This window comes from Nuphar pumila, chromosome 4, assembly GCF_984573655.1.
Source record: "Nuphar pumila chromosome 4, dmNupPumi1.hap1.1, whole genome shotgun sequence".
In the NCBI taxonomy this organism is placed as follows: Eukaryota; Viridiplantae; Streptophyta; class Magnoliopsida; order Nymphaeales; family Nymphaeaceae; genus Nuphar; species Nuphar pumila.
The window spans coordinates 127,541,646-127,558,641 of NC_143252.1; the positions used below are offsets into that span (position 1 = coordinate 127,541,646).

Below are 16,996 nucleotides of genomic sequence, written 5' to 3' on the forward strand. Positions count from 1 at the left end.
ATAGCCTATTTTCAGCCATGAATGATAGGGTACAACAGCCGGATCTTTTTCTTGATCAAAGTCAAAATGTCTTAGAAGATCCATCAACTGAATTAGATTGTGACACGGAAACTGATTCAGGCAATGTAGAAAGAACATCAGGAAGATTCAAAGAGGGATGTGTTTATACAAGGCATAATCAAAGCCAGCCGGTTCTGCAAGAGCAACAACAATCGTCAGATCAAGAGAGACAACTTCAATCAATAAGAACATCAAACAGAGTGAGACATTCAATTGAAAGATGGGTGAGTTATGAAAATTTCAACATAGATTTTCAGTATTTCCTTACTCAAATCGGACAACAGCAAGAACACAAAACATTTCCGCATGCAATGCAGTCAAATAGGTGGATAGAAGTTATGAATGAAGAAATGCAGGCCTTGCATCAATGCCAAACATGGGAGATAGTGAAAAGATCGCCTGATAAAAATGAAGGTGGTTAAAAATGAGTGTATAAAATAAAATATAAACCCGATAGAACTATTGAGAGATATAAAAGCTCGCCTAGTAGCAAAAGAATTCACTCAGGAGTATGGTCATGATTATGATAAGACCTTCAGTCCTATTGTCAAAATAGACACTATACGGATCATCATTTCTCTAGTTGTTGATTATGGGTGGCAACTAAGTAGTTGGATATAAAGAATGTGTTTTTAGTAGGGCATCCTAAGAAGGAAGTTTATATGGAGCAGCCACCCGGGTATAGTGAAAAGAATCTAAAAACTCATGTTTGCAAGTTAAAAAGAGTTATTTGTGGACTGAAGAAAGCTTCAAGGTCTTGGTTTGAGAGGTTTTCAGTTGCAATTCAAGGCTATGGTTTTAGTCTGTCCCGGTTAGATCATTCACTTTTCATTTACAAAGGTAACAATTTTATCATGGTGTTACTAATTTATGTTGATGATATAATTGTTACTCGCAACTGTAGTGAACATATTGAAGAAGTGAAGATCTTAGTCTATTACAATATTTTCTTGGGATAGAGGTAGATCGGCAAGCTAATTCCTTTATTTTAACTCAACACAAATACACGATGGATCTCCTAAAAAAACGGGCATGAAAGATTGTAAACCTGTCGCAACCCCAGTTCCCATTCATCAGAGATTGGCCGCAAATGATGGAGAATTGTTTCATGACCCAACACAATTCAGAAGCATAGTTGGAATGCTGCAATATCTTACTTTCACTCGTCCAAATAGTGTTTTTGCTATTAATTTGGTATCACAATTCATGCATCAACCTAGAACATCACATATGAAGGGTATGAAAAGAATTGTGAGACATTTAAAGGGCACTATTGGAGATGGCTTTCTCTAAAGAAATAGGGCACCACATGATGATATGTTAATGGTTACGACTTATTATGATGCGGACTTGATAGGAGATCCTGATGAGAGAAGGTCTCTTTCTGGATACTGTTTTTCTTGAAAAAAAAATTTGGTCTCATGGAGTAGTAAGAAATAAAAGGTTGTTGCGAGGTCCAGTACAAAGGTTGAATATCGTTCAATGACTGCAGTTGCAGTTGAGATGACATAGATTAGACACGTATGATTTGGGAGAAGTCATCCCCAAGTCATCAACATTTTATTTGCCAGAAAGTGCAGGATCAGGCGATTGAGACCAGCTATGTTTGAATTAAAGACCAAGTGGCTGACTTGTTCACTAAAGGCCTCACAAAGAACAGGTTTTGGTACTTAAGAAGCAAGTTGTCCATGGTTGTTAACCATGTACAACTTGAGGGAGGCTATTAGAGAGTGAGGTTTGAGGTGGTCGGACCTGGATCTTGATCTGAATCTACACCACTCATGTCATTGTTCACGACGTTATTGTTCACATCTCCTAGTTCCCTATTGTATTCTTAAAATACCCTTTATTAGTCTTCTTATATTTTGTGTTAATAAGAGTGTTTTAGTAAAGATGTATTTTAGGGTAAAGTGGATATAAATAGTCATAATGAGGCATGATTTTCCCATATTGGGAATCGTGAGAGTTCAGCCCAAAGCTTTCTCTTGTCTTCTTTCTCTTTGCAAGAACTTCAAAAAACCTAATTCTAACACTTTCTAATATAATTTAGATTACAAAAATACCCGTCATTAATATACACATAACAACATAATAAGGGTAAAACTGGAATACATGGACATTAATAATAAAAACACGAAAACAGTCACAAATCTGGATCAGATCTGGAACAAGTATCACATTTCAACAGCTATAACATATGAAAATGTCAATATTCCACATAAGACTTTAATTATAGACCAAAAATACAAAAGGATAGAATCTGGAATGAAATTTCTCTCCGCAAGATTATGAAGATAAGCAAGAAATTGCTCAATCAACAAGGATGAACATTCTTACCTCATAAACTGTCATTTCCTTTTTTACTTGATCTTCCACTGAGGACATGGAACTTTCCCCTTCGTCCTCAGCTGCTAGAAGTCCACCAAATCTCCCGTTGTTGATATTGTTCTTGTTTGCATCACCCATTTCTTCAATAATTGTCAAGATATGATCATTGCTGTCTGTTTCCAGTGATTCTGCAATTATTCCCTGTGCAGAAGCAAGGAAGCAAATGTTCAACATATATCACAAAATTAATAGTGTCAACTAGTAACTGCTATACAATATTAGTTAAAACGATTATTCATTCATAAAGGGAAAATTCATTTGAAAGCCAATAACTCCTCTATTTGGATAATTTTGTTGCCCACCTAAGGCACCTTTCAGGATAGTTCTAAAATTTAAGGACCAACACTAGACGGTGGTTCCACTTCATTAGGGTTGTTTTTAACATTAAATAATTATACACAAATGTACTGTTTTTTATGTTTTGGATGCATTATTGGATGGTCTCATTGCAAAGAAAATTTGTATAACATTGTTTCGCCGTCATTATTATGATTCCGAAAGCCAACTCAATTACCAATGAATATATCAGATACTGTTTAGGAGTATTGCCAATAAGTGAAAATTAGAAATGTCATTTAAGATGGTTTGGATATGTTCTGTGGAGACCTATCTGTTAAGGTGCACCAACGTCATATCCTATTTGTAGAGGTACACCTTTTACCTTTTGGCTCATGTACATCCTTTTGTATTTTTCCTGTTTTTTCAATAGTACCTTTGAATGAATGCATAAGTGAAAGTCAATGTGTTACAATTTGCATGCATGGCATGAAACCAGTATTGGCATTGAATCATGCATCAAAGTGCCCAAACTGAAGGCACGAATCTTAGTGATAGATTTATCATGTGTTTGCACGGAAACACAATAGAGTTAATGTAATTAAAAGAATGTGATGTGAACATTAATTCTATTAAGGCTTACAATGAAAGGGTAAGTGATACTCCATGAAACCAATTTCTTTAGCACGAAAAGTTATTCATCCCCAACCACACAGATAGGAAAAGCCTCCACATTAGCCGTGGATGGTAGGTAAGGAACTCATGAGTGAAGCCTGATGCATCAGGATGGAGGTGTTGGGAGCTCTCTCTCGTCTAAGTCGTCACCCAGGACTCATGAAAGGTGTCGGGTCAGGGTTAAGCTACAACTTGTTTGAAAATACCCCTCCTAAGTTGTAGTTATGATCAAAGTTAAGCATGTGTAGTACCCACATGGCTAAGAAGTGAAACACTAAATGTTTGTGCTTTATTTAAGCATGGCATGCATCACGTAAAAAGAAAAGTTAAATAAAAACAATTAAAAGTGACTCATGCATGAAAAGGCTATCAGTTCTTCATCGGTAAGTGCATGCATTATTTACCTGTTCATGCTTGAGATTGTTATTTATTTTTTAACATTATTCTTATCATGCAAATGTAATATCATGAATACTTGAAATGGATACTTGTCTAAATTAATATGTGAATTTATTGAAATATATTCATGTATATTGATTTTGATTTACCTGGGTTGGATTAGCATCTCCTACTGGCACTCAATAAGTCTGACCCCAATATATCATGAAAGTATTGAGTAAAAAGGCCTTGTGATGGCGGGACAAGAGCCAAGTCTTTCCTTGTCCTGAACATTTAGTTATGGATTTGATTTTGTCATTGGACTCTAATATTTATTTTAAAACTTGTGAGACTGATTTAAGTCAACTTTGTGAATGACGAATTCAATTTAATTCAATGAATGGTTTGTTAGATCTGTAGTCCGAACAATTCCTTTAGCCGATTTTGTACGTAAAACAATTTTCATTGTTCTTATTTTAAAATGTTTAAAAACAGAATCTTTTCCCAAGGGTGGTCTTTTTCTTGGATTTGGTTCAAAAGAGCTATTAAATGTCGATGCATGGGCAGGTTGACTCCTTAGAGCTTCATTCAATTAAGGCAATTACCCTAGAGGAGACTCTGCATTGAATCCCGCATAAAAAAAATCTAGCGATTTTCGAGTTAAGGTTTTGGGTGTTACACGATCCTTCTCCAACATTCATTTTCAGTTTTTCTAACTCCTTTTTCAAAATAGCTATTGTATCATTCTCTTCAACCTTGGCCTTATCTAATGAAGTATTTATGCTTGTAAAATGAAAGGCTTTGTTTTTCAAGAAATTGGGTTTTCCAATAATGTCACAACATTGCCCTTCAGTGTACCCTGATTTCCACAATGTGTGCATTTTAACTTCTTTCTCATCACTTCTTCATTGGTCATGTAAAAACCACAAAAAAAAAATTTGTTGTTTTGGACCCGGGCCGGGTCGGGTCCGGACCCATTTTCTTTAGGGTTTTAAGTAACCCGACGCAGGATCCCGAGCGCCGCACCCCCCCCCCTCTTCTCCCCCTTCGTTTTCAGGTAGATTGGGGAAACCCACCGAGGTTTCCCCTTTCATCGCACCCCCGAGCTCTTTAAGAGCATTGCAGGAGGGTGAGGGGAGGCACGCCTCCCCTCTCGAGCTTCCTCGTGCCGACCTGCTGTCACTGCGCCCTGCCGCCGACGCCGGCCACCGCCTCCCAGGTACGCCGCCCTCTTCTCCTCCCTCTTCTCTTCCTCACCCCCACCCCCCCCCCTCTCTGTCACCTCGCCGGGAGGCCGACAGGCGGCGCACGGCCCCTGTCGCGCCCTCCCGCCTCTCTAGTACTCATCGGAGGGCCGACAGGTGGCCTGCAAGGCCCCTGTCGTCCCCTCTTCCCTCTGGGGGTGCACCGGAGTGCCGGCAGGGCACCAATGGCCCTACGACACTCCCTCACCTCTGGGGGTGATAGGGAATCCGACAGGAGGTCGGCTGCCCCCTGTCACCCCCATCCTGAATTCTCTCTCTCTGGCAGGGGTTAGCCCCTGCCGCCTCTCGATCTCCGGTAGGCAGGGGTAATGCCCCTGTCGTTTCCTATTTTCCGGCAGGCAGGGGCTTGCCCCTGCCGCCTCTTGGCCTCTGGGAGGGCAGGGAATACCCCCCCCCCCTACTGCTCTTGACCCTCGGCACGCAGGGGGCCGGACACCCCTGCGACTCTATGATTTTTGCCAGGCAGGGGTCGAGGCCCCTGCCATTCGTAGGTGTTTCTGGCAAGGGCCGAGGCCTCTGCCGTCCCTTAATTCGTCAGGCAGGGGCTGGGGCCCCTGCCATTCCCCATTTTTCGACAGGCAGGGGCTGGGGGCCCCTGCCATTTCCCCATTCTCGTCAGGTAAGGGCCAAGGCCCTTACCATTCTTTTTGTGGCAGGCAGGGGCCGAGACCCCTGCCATTTCTTATTCGTTGTGCAGGGGGTCGAAGCCCTGCCACTTGGCTGTTGCCGGCAGGGGCTCAGCCCCTGCCACTCGATTGTTTTGGCAGAGGCTCAGCCCTGCCACTTTGGTTGTTCTGGCAGGGGCTCAGCCCCTGCCACATTCATTTTTGCCGACAGGGGCCCAGCCCCTGCCACCTTTTTATTGCAGGCAGGGGCTCAGCCCCTGCCACCTAACCGTTTCTGGCAGGGGCTCAGCCCCTGCCACTTGGCTGTTGCTGGCAGGGGCTCAGCCCCTGCCACTTGATTGTTCTGGCAGAGGCTCAGCCTTGCCACTTTAGCATTCTGGTGCCCCATTTATTTTGCCGGCAGGGGCTCAGCCCCTGCCGCTTCTTTGCGATTGGCAGGGGCTGACCCCCCCTGCCGCCTCGGTATTATTTTCGACAGAGGGCTCAGCCCCTGTCACCCCGCGATGGTCTGCAGGCAAGGGCTCACCCCTTGTCGTCTTTCTGATTTCGATCAGCAGGGGCACACCCCTGCTGCCTCTTTTTTTTCCTATAGGCAGGCTTGTTTTTCTATTTCTCCGCATAATAATTAACGTAGCACTGTTGCAGACCTCGCATCGGACCCCCGCTCTGGCTCCGCGGCTCGAGCCTCGTATCATCTACACGCGTAGACGCACGCAGCTGCACGACATCCCGAGGTAGGGGAAAGTCGCACGAAAAGTTTGTATGAACAAAATAAAATAAGACTTTTGAGATAGAATAGTTATTTTACATACCTGCTTATCTGAAGAAGTATTGGCTGGTCAGAGTTTTACTCATTTTGATTCTTTTGAAATTGCATGCTCGATGTAAATTCTGTGGTTAGACTCATTCTAGAAAGAATCAAGTAGTTTAATTGGCATACTTTTTTACGTGTCGGATTACTTAACTCGTGATTGTCTGTTCTGCATGCTTATTATTTTGAAACTGCATACTTAAGGTAGACTTTGTGAATAGACTCAATTCTGGAGAGAACACCACTGCAATTGCTATTGTAACCGAACCTTAAGTCATGTACGGTATGAATTTTAGTTGAGGTCATGGAGGATCCTGAAGTGGGAAATCAACACTTTATTGATTTTGATGTGATATTATCGGCCTCCACAGGCCAATTGCTCAGAAAAGCAATACATGTCATGTATGAACCAAAAGAATCATAAAACATTATATGTTGCCCTATCATCGTAGTCGTACCTCTAGGAAGGTACAACTGTACTTTTGGACAAGTACGTCCCATGTGGGTTACGATGGTTGGAGGATGAGGTTGTAGCAACCTCAATGAGTGCAATTAGCACAATGCTGAGATCACATAAATGGTGACCATTCGCCTTCACAGGCAAGATGCTCGAGTGGGTCTAATAGACCAGAGCATGCAGGATGGGGCGGCGGTTAAGAAACCCCCGTCGTACCCATCCGATCTTCACGGTTCATCAAGGGAGAGGATGGATGGTACAAAGACTCCGATGGACAGGTTGTTAACAACCACCCCACGGGCAAAAGACTCGGTTTCCCCAGTCATCGGAGTTAGGGGAATTGGGATTACCATAAATTATCCTAGGTGGTAACTCCTAGGCACTTTTGCAGAAGTTGGATGCATCCATGGGCCACGGATGCCTTTAGGGATTTACTCTCTTGATCACTGACCGTCCCCTTAGGAGCGGACTCAGTCAGCCATCCGGGTTAATGAAAACACCTGACATAATAAACCCCCGGATCGGTCTCGGTTGTTTCTACGTTTCGCGTCTGTGCGTACCCACAGGCCAGTTAATATCAGAACTTAAAGAATATCTTCATGAATAGTTGTAGATGACTGAGACTTACACTGCTTCAACTAACAGCTCTTTGCACTTATTACATTTGTTAGAATAGACTACAATTGCTTTAATTGCTTAAATATCATAACTGCTTATCTCATGAATGTCCTGTTTTATTTTCGTTCTATTGATTTGTTCGTGCACCTACTGGTTTATTATGAAACTGACCCATTTCATGGGCAGGTGAGGAGTAGGACTTCACTGGCGGCCGATGGCGTGGTGCAGCATGGATCAAGATTCATTTTCTTTCTGCTGGCGGCTTGGCTCTGGGTCTTTTTGGAGTTTTCTTTAGATTTATTGAACTTTGGAATAAAATGCTCATTTTGTAATAAACTGTAGATTTTTAATCTATTGCCTTATTTCTTAAATTCCTTTAAGTCGTTGTACATGTGAATGATGGTTTTCAGCTAACGTACCCAGGATTGTTGACTTGTGTTCCTTTCTAAATGTCTTCCGCTGTCATTTTTTAAAAGTTAAAACTTTAAATCTTTGAAAGGTTTTTCGATAAGGTTTTCGAAATCACAAGTCAAAATTTTGGGGCGTTACAAGTCACTACCTTGCCCTCAAGTAGAGACTCCTCTACCGCTATCTCTCTCCAATTAGCCCCTAAGAGAGTAACGCCCCAAAATTTCAAACTTGCAAACCTTTCAGAAAACAGGCAAGAGACTAGAAAAAATCTTTCCTCCAGAGTTTGTTCATAAAATCAGCGGAAGACTATTCTTTTGTTAATTCAGAAGGCAAGCTGACAACTTTGGGCACGTTAGCTAAAAGAACCAAAACTCACAAAATTCGGATATCCCAAGGAAAATCCGTTACAAACCCAAAACGTCCAGGACGCGAGCTAAGAGCAGGAAGAAGAAGTCTTGAAGCCATCTTGCAATCGCGTCATCGCCCGTAGTGTACCTAATCATCACTTGTACCCATAAAATGGGTTAGTTTCGCGAAAAACTAGTAGGTGCACAAGAGAAACAACAGGAAACTGAATTAAGTACATTTAACTTAGTATGCTAAGCAGTTTAAAGCAGATATGCAGTTAAACAGGGAAGCAGTGCAACAAGGTAAGCAGTGCAACAAGGTAAGTGGTTCAAAGCAAGCAAGCAATGCAAGCGGGTAAGTAAGCAGTGCAAATGGCAAAACGTAGCAAGACAATTCATTTGATCGTAGGTTGTGAACCACCACGCAACTAGCTTGTTCTCGTTCCTAGAACGGGGTCTCTACATTTAATCAGTATCAGGACATCGTTTGTCGCTCTCACTATTTCTAACAAACTCTTTGTCCTGAACAACCTTAAACTATTCACATCTCTCAAGGCCTTACGTGGCCACCTGTCACCGGTTATGACTCACTAAGGCGTCATACTTTCTCAGAAAAGCCCACCCTTCCGTAGAAGGTCCAAAACATGATCACTATCTCAAATCGCTAACCATCTGACTCTTACATCTGAGTCATGCATGTAATCATGCTAAAACAGAAAGCTGAAACTATAAATTCATAAGTAGCTATCTCAAACAATCTCAGAAGATCATCACAGCTCACCATAACTTTTTATGGTAAGCAAAAACACAATATCCACGTTGAATCACTCGGTCCGGAAGATATACGACCTGACAAGGAATTACCGCCCTAAAGGGTATACCTGGTCTTGGACCATACACTTCCTCACAGGAGTTCACCGTCTTTGCGGCTACCCGTTCGTGGACAGTGTACATCCTCACAGAGATTCTACCGCTCTAGCCGGATTACCCAATCTGGAAAATGTACCTCACAAGGAATTCCGCCCTAGATGGTATACCTGGTCTTGGACCATACACTTCCTCACAGGAGTTCACCGTCTTTGCGGCTACCCGTTCGTGGACAGTGTACATCCTCACAGAGATTCTACCACTCTAGCCGGGTCACCTGGTCTTGATCATACATACCCTCACAACGAAACCTTTAGGAAGTCGGTCCCCAACAAATGTCATATACAATGAAAATCATTGTAATACACTCATCAACACAAATGACCGCTTTCAGAGTCGATAGCCACTATAATAATCAACAAAATCAACGCTGGATCACCTGGTCTGGGAAATGTATAACCTCATAAGGAATTCTGCCCTAGATGATATACCTGGTCTTGGACCATACACCTCCTCACAGAAGTTCACCGTCTTTGCAGCTACCCGTTCGTGGACAGTGTACATCCTCACAGAGATTCTACCACTCTAGCCGGGTCACCTGGTCTTGAACATACACGCCCTCGCAGATAATCCATTGAAGATCAGGTCCTCAACAGACACCCCACTCAGTGATACGTGCATCAATACAATCAACAACTCTGAACAATTGACCGCCTTTGGGGTCAGTAGCCACCAATATGAGCACAAGCATGTATATCAGCAGTATGCATCGTATCACTCAACATGGTAAAACAAAACACATGATCACCCATTCCTCTAATAAGGTTTCATGAACCATGAACATATTATCGCATACTTCCAACATTTCTTATCACGTGGCATATCAATCACATCACACAGAAGCATATAATACTACGCATCGTGTTATTGCCACAAGGAACATTGCAATCCTCAAATAGGACCTCAAAGCATGCGTAAATGACACATGAGAACACGCAGATATGGCAATCCAGCTGATTCTATAGGCGAAGAGTAACTAACTCTATCTGTCAACCAAACAAAACAATTGAATAAGACAAGCACTCATAACAATGCTCGCGATACATACAATTACCATTAAATGGCTCAGTCCATCAACAAGTAATTAAATTAATCGTAAAGCATAAACCATTGCGTCGCAATCCATTCATAAGCTATACATGATAAGCAATCATATGGCAGCAGTTATATCACAATATTAAGCAGCTTATAAGACAAACGGCCACATCAATCCTAGTTGCCACCAGTTCGTAGATTACGAGCTGTATGCAATCACATCAATCATAAGAGATACAAGCCAACAAGTACTATGTTACAACAAGCACCAAGCAGTTCGACCAAGGGGTAAAGCAAGTCACATGCTAATATGTAGCAACTGGCATAATGCTATTATTATGAGCACTTAACTAGTATGAGAAGCTAGTTATTACTCAGCAAAGAACTGTGTAAGCAGTTTAACAAACTAGAGTAATGCCTCAACAGGCGGGTACAGCTCAACGAGTAGCATACTGAACTACCGAGCAAGCAAGCAATCGACCAGTGTGAACAGACTTTATGTTTCGATATTACTGGTATGCGGGAACGCGCAAGCAAAACGTAGAAACAACTGAGACTAGTTTGGGCGTATGTTATTCTATATATTTTCAATAACCCGAATAGCTAGTTGAGTCCGCTCCTAAAGGGACGACTTTAGCGGAGAGAGAATTCCCCAAAGGCTGATAAGCAGTGTCACGGATGCATCCAACTTCTGCAGAAGTGTTGAGCTAACTATTGTAGCCTCTTTCCCCTAACTCCAATGACTGGGGAGGTCGGATCATTGCCCGTGGGGTGGTTGTTAACAACTTGTCCATTGGAGTTTTGTACAGATCTGTCTTCTCTCTTGACAGACAACAAGAAGCGAATGGGTGTGTTAGGGGTTGCTTAACTAACGACTCATCTTATGTTGTGGTCTTTAAATCACTCGTGCAGCTTGCCTGTGAAGGCGAATGTGAGGCCATTTTATGTGATTACAGTATTGTGCATTTAGCACTATTCGAGGTCGCACGACCGACTCATCCGATCATCGCAGTAGTAGCGTGTAGTGCACGACTACAAGTACTCTAGAATGAAAGGGGTATAGTTCCTCAATAGGAACCTCAACAGGAGTGTTTCACAAAGATGTAATGTTTCTCAAGCTTTACTTTTGATATTCTTTATCTTTTGAAACAGCCAGCAACTTGTGCCAACATTTATTAGAATACAAATCGGATCGGATATGGATCCAATAGAGGATCCATATCCATATAGACCACCTGTATGTTATAATGTAATATACATTACTAAGGGCAATCTTGCCATTGTAAAAGACTTTGTAAACCTATTTATCTTAATGATGTTTAGTGCAGTAACACAGAAGAAAAGTGTGGCTGTCGATTCCAAGGAAAATTTTCTCTCCTCTCTCCTCTCTCCTCTCTCCTCTCTTCTACTACCTTCCTCTTGGTATTCACGACAAAGCTACCAGTTTTAACATGGTATCAGAGCGACGATTGATCTGGGCGTAAAAGTGCCTTCATCAAAGAACGTGAAAGGGCCTGCCGAGCCTGCTCCACCCATAGTCGAGCCTGTTCCTTCATTAGAGAACGTGACAGGGCCTGTTCCACAATCTGTCGAGCCTGCTCCACCTTCAGCCGAGCCTGTTTCTTCATCAGGGAACATGAAGGGACCTGTTTCACGATCTGCCGAACCTGCTCCACCTTCAACCGAGCCTGTCTCTTTATCAGGGAACGTGAAAGAGTCGAGTCTTTCATTAGCCACGACCTACCGTGCATCACAACCTACCGTGCCTGCTCCATCTTCTGTCACGTCTGCTCCTTTTCCAATCAGACGAGTCGAGCCTGCTCTTTCTCCTCTTCAGTTGAGTTTACGGACAGGTCACGTCTGTTTTTATTCTTTCTCCCCTTCAGTCGAGTCTTCTGTTTGCTGAAATACTTATTTTCTTTTGCTTTTGTTCCTTTCTCCCCTTCAGCCGAGTCTTCTGTTCTTTCTCCCTTTTTGCTGAAATACTTATTTTCTTCTGCCTTTATTCCTTTCTCCCTTTTTGCTGAAATACTTATTTCCTTTCTCCCTTTTGCTGAAATACTCCTTTCCATAACCTTTCGCTGAGTTTCTCTGTCATAGATCTGAAGTAGTTTCAGACCTGTTATCGTTCCTTCCTTTCCACGCAGTTGTTGTTTTCTGATTTTCTTCTCTAATCAGTTCAAAACCCTCACGTTACTGCTACTACCAATGGATACTTCAGGCAATTCGGGTCTTTCTTCCAACTTCCTTGGACAGCTAGTTTCGGAAAAGTTGACTACCAACAACTATCTGACTTGGAAAAGGCAAATTGCTCCTTTTATTCGAAGTCAAGACCTTTCAGGCCACTTGGATGGCTCTACTCCAATACCCTCAGAATTTATCATAACCGAAGCCAAAGAAGATGGAGGATTGCCGAGTATTATCCGCAATCCTGCATTCGTCTCTTGGATGAAGCGCGATCAAGCTCTTGTCGCATACATCACTTCCACATTATCACAAGAGATATTGATTTCCATTCCTGATGATTGCACATCCAAAGTTTTGTGGGAGGTCTTAGTTCAGGCATATTCTCAGATATCAGAGGCTAAAGTGTTGTTTCTCAAACGCGAATTTCAGATGTTAAGAAAGGGGGCAATGAGCATTATTGAATTCTTAAATCAAGTTAAAAGCATTATAGACCAGTTAGCCATGGTTGGATATCCAGTATCAGATAAAGAAAAGGTGCAACAGACATTGAATGCCCTGGGATCAGAATATCATGTCCTTGTGACCTCTTTATTATGCTTACCTACATTACTCAGTTTTGAGGAATTCCGTGCCAAACTCCTTCAGTATGAAATGACTCTGAAGAGCATGTCTGATGCTTCAGATGGACAATCATCTACACATGAGGTTCTTGCCACAGGGATGATAGTTGATCGTGCACGAGGAGGACGTGGCAGAGGCAGGGGATCTGCCATCCAGGGTGGACGTGGATTACTACCTACACCAAATTCCACGGTCAATTTTTCAAGGAATGTTCCCACATGCTATCAGTGTAATAAACAGGGTCACATCAAAGCCAACTGTTGGTTCAACCCGCAGAATCGAAACAGAGCGCAAAATAATATAAATATTGCTACACCAGGAACTGCAGGTACTTTTCGGGTCAGTGATGATGCTAAGGATATTCTTCTATCTACGATGGCCAACTTGAACCTGAAACAGAATGATGATGGAATATGGTATGTTGACTTTGGGGCAGCGGCTCATGTCACTGGCAATACAGGTAAATTCTCTCCTTTGGTTCCCTATTTTGGAAAATCTAATATTGTAACGGGAGATGAGACTCACCACCCTATTTCAAACATAGACAATGTCCTTATTCCTTTGCTGGAGTCATCTATTTCTTTATCTGATGTTGTTCATGCACCAAATATAAAGAAAAACATTGTCTCTGTATCTAAACTTGTTGACTCTACCAATTCATCTGTGGAATTTACTCCTACTTCTGTCTTTGTCAAGGATCTTCAAACGAAGGAGATGTTCGCTAAAGGAGAGCGACGTGGAAACATGTATGTCTTTAATGAAGATCCAACCTCCAGTGTCTTGAAGCCCAAATCTGATCATGTCTTTGAAAACGTCCTAAGTTTATCCAAATGTAATAAGCCAGATCTCTGACATTCTCGTCTTGGTCATTGTAGTCAAGACTTTATTGAAAAGTTAGTGTCCAATGGTTTTCTTCCAGAGTCTGTTTCACTTTCATTAAAGAATAAAATGTGTTACAGTTGTCAAGTCTGCAAGAGTCATGTACTTCCTTTTCATCAAATAAATAAAAGATAATATGTTCTGATGTTTGGGGTCCAGCTCCCAATCCTTCTTCTTCTGGAAGTAAATATTATGTATCTTTTATTAACAGTTTCTCTCGTTTTACCTAGATATTCTTCATGAAACACAAATCAGAGGTCTTTCTTATTTTTCGTCACTTTCATGCCTATGTTAAAAATCAATTCTCCCAAAATATTCAAATTCTCCAATGTGATGGAGGTGGTGAGTATTCCTCCAAAGAATTTTTAGATTTCCTCCAAGATAATGGGATACATCGTAGAGTTTTTTGCCCGTATACTCCACAACAAAATGGAATTGTTGAACGTAAACTCAGACATATTGTGGAAAGTGCAATGAGTATGATGCATGGTTGTAATTTGCCCATCAACCTTTGGACAGAAGCCTTTCACACTGCCACTCATGTGATACTCATGTGATAAATCGTCTGCCTATGCTTGTCCTTGAAAATCAGTCTCTCTATTATGTTCTCTTTGGTATACAACCTAATTATGATGAGTTACGAGTTTTTTGATGCACATGTTATGTACATGTTGACAAATCCATGAGAAACAAATTCCAAGACAAAGCCTCTATATGCCAATTTGTAGGTTATGGAGATGAACACAAGGGGTACAGGTGTTATGACCCTATCAATATGAAGATCAGAATTTCCAGAAATATTGTCTTTGATGAAAATAGCTTTCTGGAAAATAATGCCAACAATGATCGTGAACATGGTGATATGGCTGATAATTGGTATGATCTATGGCTCAGTGCTGAACTTATTTCACATGCCGCTGAGTGTACCACTTTGGCTCCTGAAAGCATACATGATGAGACGATTTCAGATAAGGTATCGGAAATAGAATGTCAGAGATACAAAGGGAATGTCTACACCAGAAGACCCAGAGAGCAAACAGATGCCCCTGTTGGAGAACACATGATATTACCCAGTAACAGAGAGGCACCAAGAAGATCAAGCAGGATAAGGCATCCAATTGAAAAATGGTAAGTTACGATAATTTCTCTATGGATTTTCAGATCTTTCTATCCAAGATTGAAAAACATGAAGAACCACTTGGGTTTTGTCAAGTTGTTCAATCTCACAAATGGATTGAGGCGATGAATGAGGAGATAGAGGCACTTCATGAGTGTTAAACATGGGAGATAGTTGGTTGTCCCCCAGATAAAAATGGTGTTGGCTCAAAATGGGTGTATAAGATTAAATATAAACCGGATGGGAGCATTGAACGATACAAGGCACGTCTTGTTGCCAAAGGCTTCACCCAAGAATATGGTGAAGATTATGATGAGACCTTCAGTCCAGTAGTGAAAATGGGAACCATTCGAATTATTTTTGGCCTGGCTATTGAACATGGATGGAGCCTTAGTCAGCTTGATGTCAAAAATGTGTTTCTTCATGGGGATTTAAAAGAAGAGGTCTATATGGAGCAACCTCAAGGTTATGCAGAGGGAGACCCAAAAGAATATGTATGCAAATTAACCAGAGCATTGTATGGTTTAAAACAAGCCTCCAGGTCATGGTTTGAAAGCTTCTCCTCAGAGATTCAGAACCACGGCTTTATTCGTTCCCAACTAGATCATTCTTTATTCATATACAGGGATGGAACCGTTGTGGTTTTCTTACTTATATATGTTGATGATATAGTGGTCACTGGTAATGCTCCAGAACATATTCAGCAAATTAAAGTTCTGCTGAGTATGCGATTCAAGATGAAAGATCTTGGAAAGCTAAGATATTTTCTTGGTGTAGAGGTGGACAGACAGGATGGAGAAATGTCATTAACTCAACACAAATACACTCTTGATCTTTTGGCCAAAGCAGAAATGACAGATTGCAAACCTATCCCTACACCCAGTATTGTCAATCAAAAGCTCAGCATTTGTGATGGCGAGTTGTATCATGATGCAAGCAAGTATCGCAGTTTAGTGGGCATGTTACAGTATCTTACTTTTACTAGACCAGACATTGTATATTCTGTAAATCAAGTATCTCATTTTATGCATGAACCAAAGACTGGTCATATGGATGTCGTCAAACGTATTCTCCGATATCTAAAAGGCACAGTGGGTGATGGACTCAAATATGCTCAATCTTCATAGGTAACACCGAAACATGACATATTGGCCTATACAGATGCAGACTGGGCAGGGGACCCAGATGAAAGGAGGTCTGTTTCAGGATACTGTGTTTTCATTGGAAATAATCTTATCTCATGGAGTAGCAGAAAACAGAAAGTTGTGGCAAGATCTAGCACGGAGGCAGAATATAGATCTATGGCAGCTACCACAGTAGAAGTAACCTGGATTAGGCATCTCCTTACAGAGATGGGAGAGAGTATCTCAAGTTCAACCCTCATGTGTGATAATAGAAGTGTTATACAAATTGCGTTCAATCATGTTCAACACGGTCGGACCAAACATATTGAGATTGACCAACATTTCATCAAACAAAAGGTAGCAGACAAAGAGATTGAACCGGTTTATGTGTCTTCAGAAGACCAAGTTGTTGATATGTTCACAAAAGGTCTCACAAGTAACCGCTTTTGGTATCTCAAGAACAAGTTGCACATGGTTTAATCACATGCACAACTTGAGGGAGGGTATTAGAATACAAATCGGATCGGATATGGATCCAGTAGAGGATCCATATCCATATAGACCACCTGTATGTTATAATGCATTATACATTACTAAGTAAGGGCAATCTTGCCATTGTAAAAGACTTTGTAAACCTATTTATCTTAATGATGTTTAGTGCAGTAACACAAGAACAGTGTGGCTGCCGATTCCAAGGAAAATTTTCTCTCCTCTCTCCTCTCTCCTCTTTCCTCTCTTCTACTACCTTCCTCTTGGTATTCACGACAAAGCTACCAGTTTTAACACATTTGGCA

The 16,996-nt window shown here is 41.6% G+C and overlaps 1 protein-coding gene across 3 annotated transcripts in view; it reads right to left on the minus strand.

The window, feature by feature from the left end:
• APC2 (anaphase-promoting complex/cyclosome 2) overlaps nucleotides 1–16,996 on the minus strand; it is a 168,572-nt gene that overhangs the window by 12,636 nt on the left and 138,940 nt on the right. For all 3 annotated transcript variants that reach the window (XR_016431421.1, XM_090003524.1, XM_090003526.1), the window contains one exon: nucleotides 2,398–2,589. Coding sequence is in view for 2 of the 3 variants with exons in the window: in XM_090003524.1 (XP_089859650.1) it covers nucleotides 2,398–2,589 (192 nt within the window). In the remaining variant the exon portion in view is untranslated. The remainder of the gene's footprint in view (nucleotides 1–2,397; nucleotides 2,590–16,996) is intronic.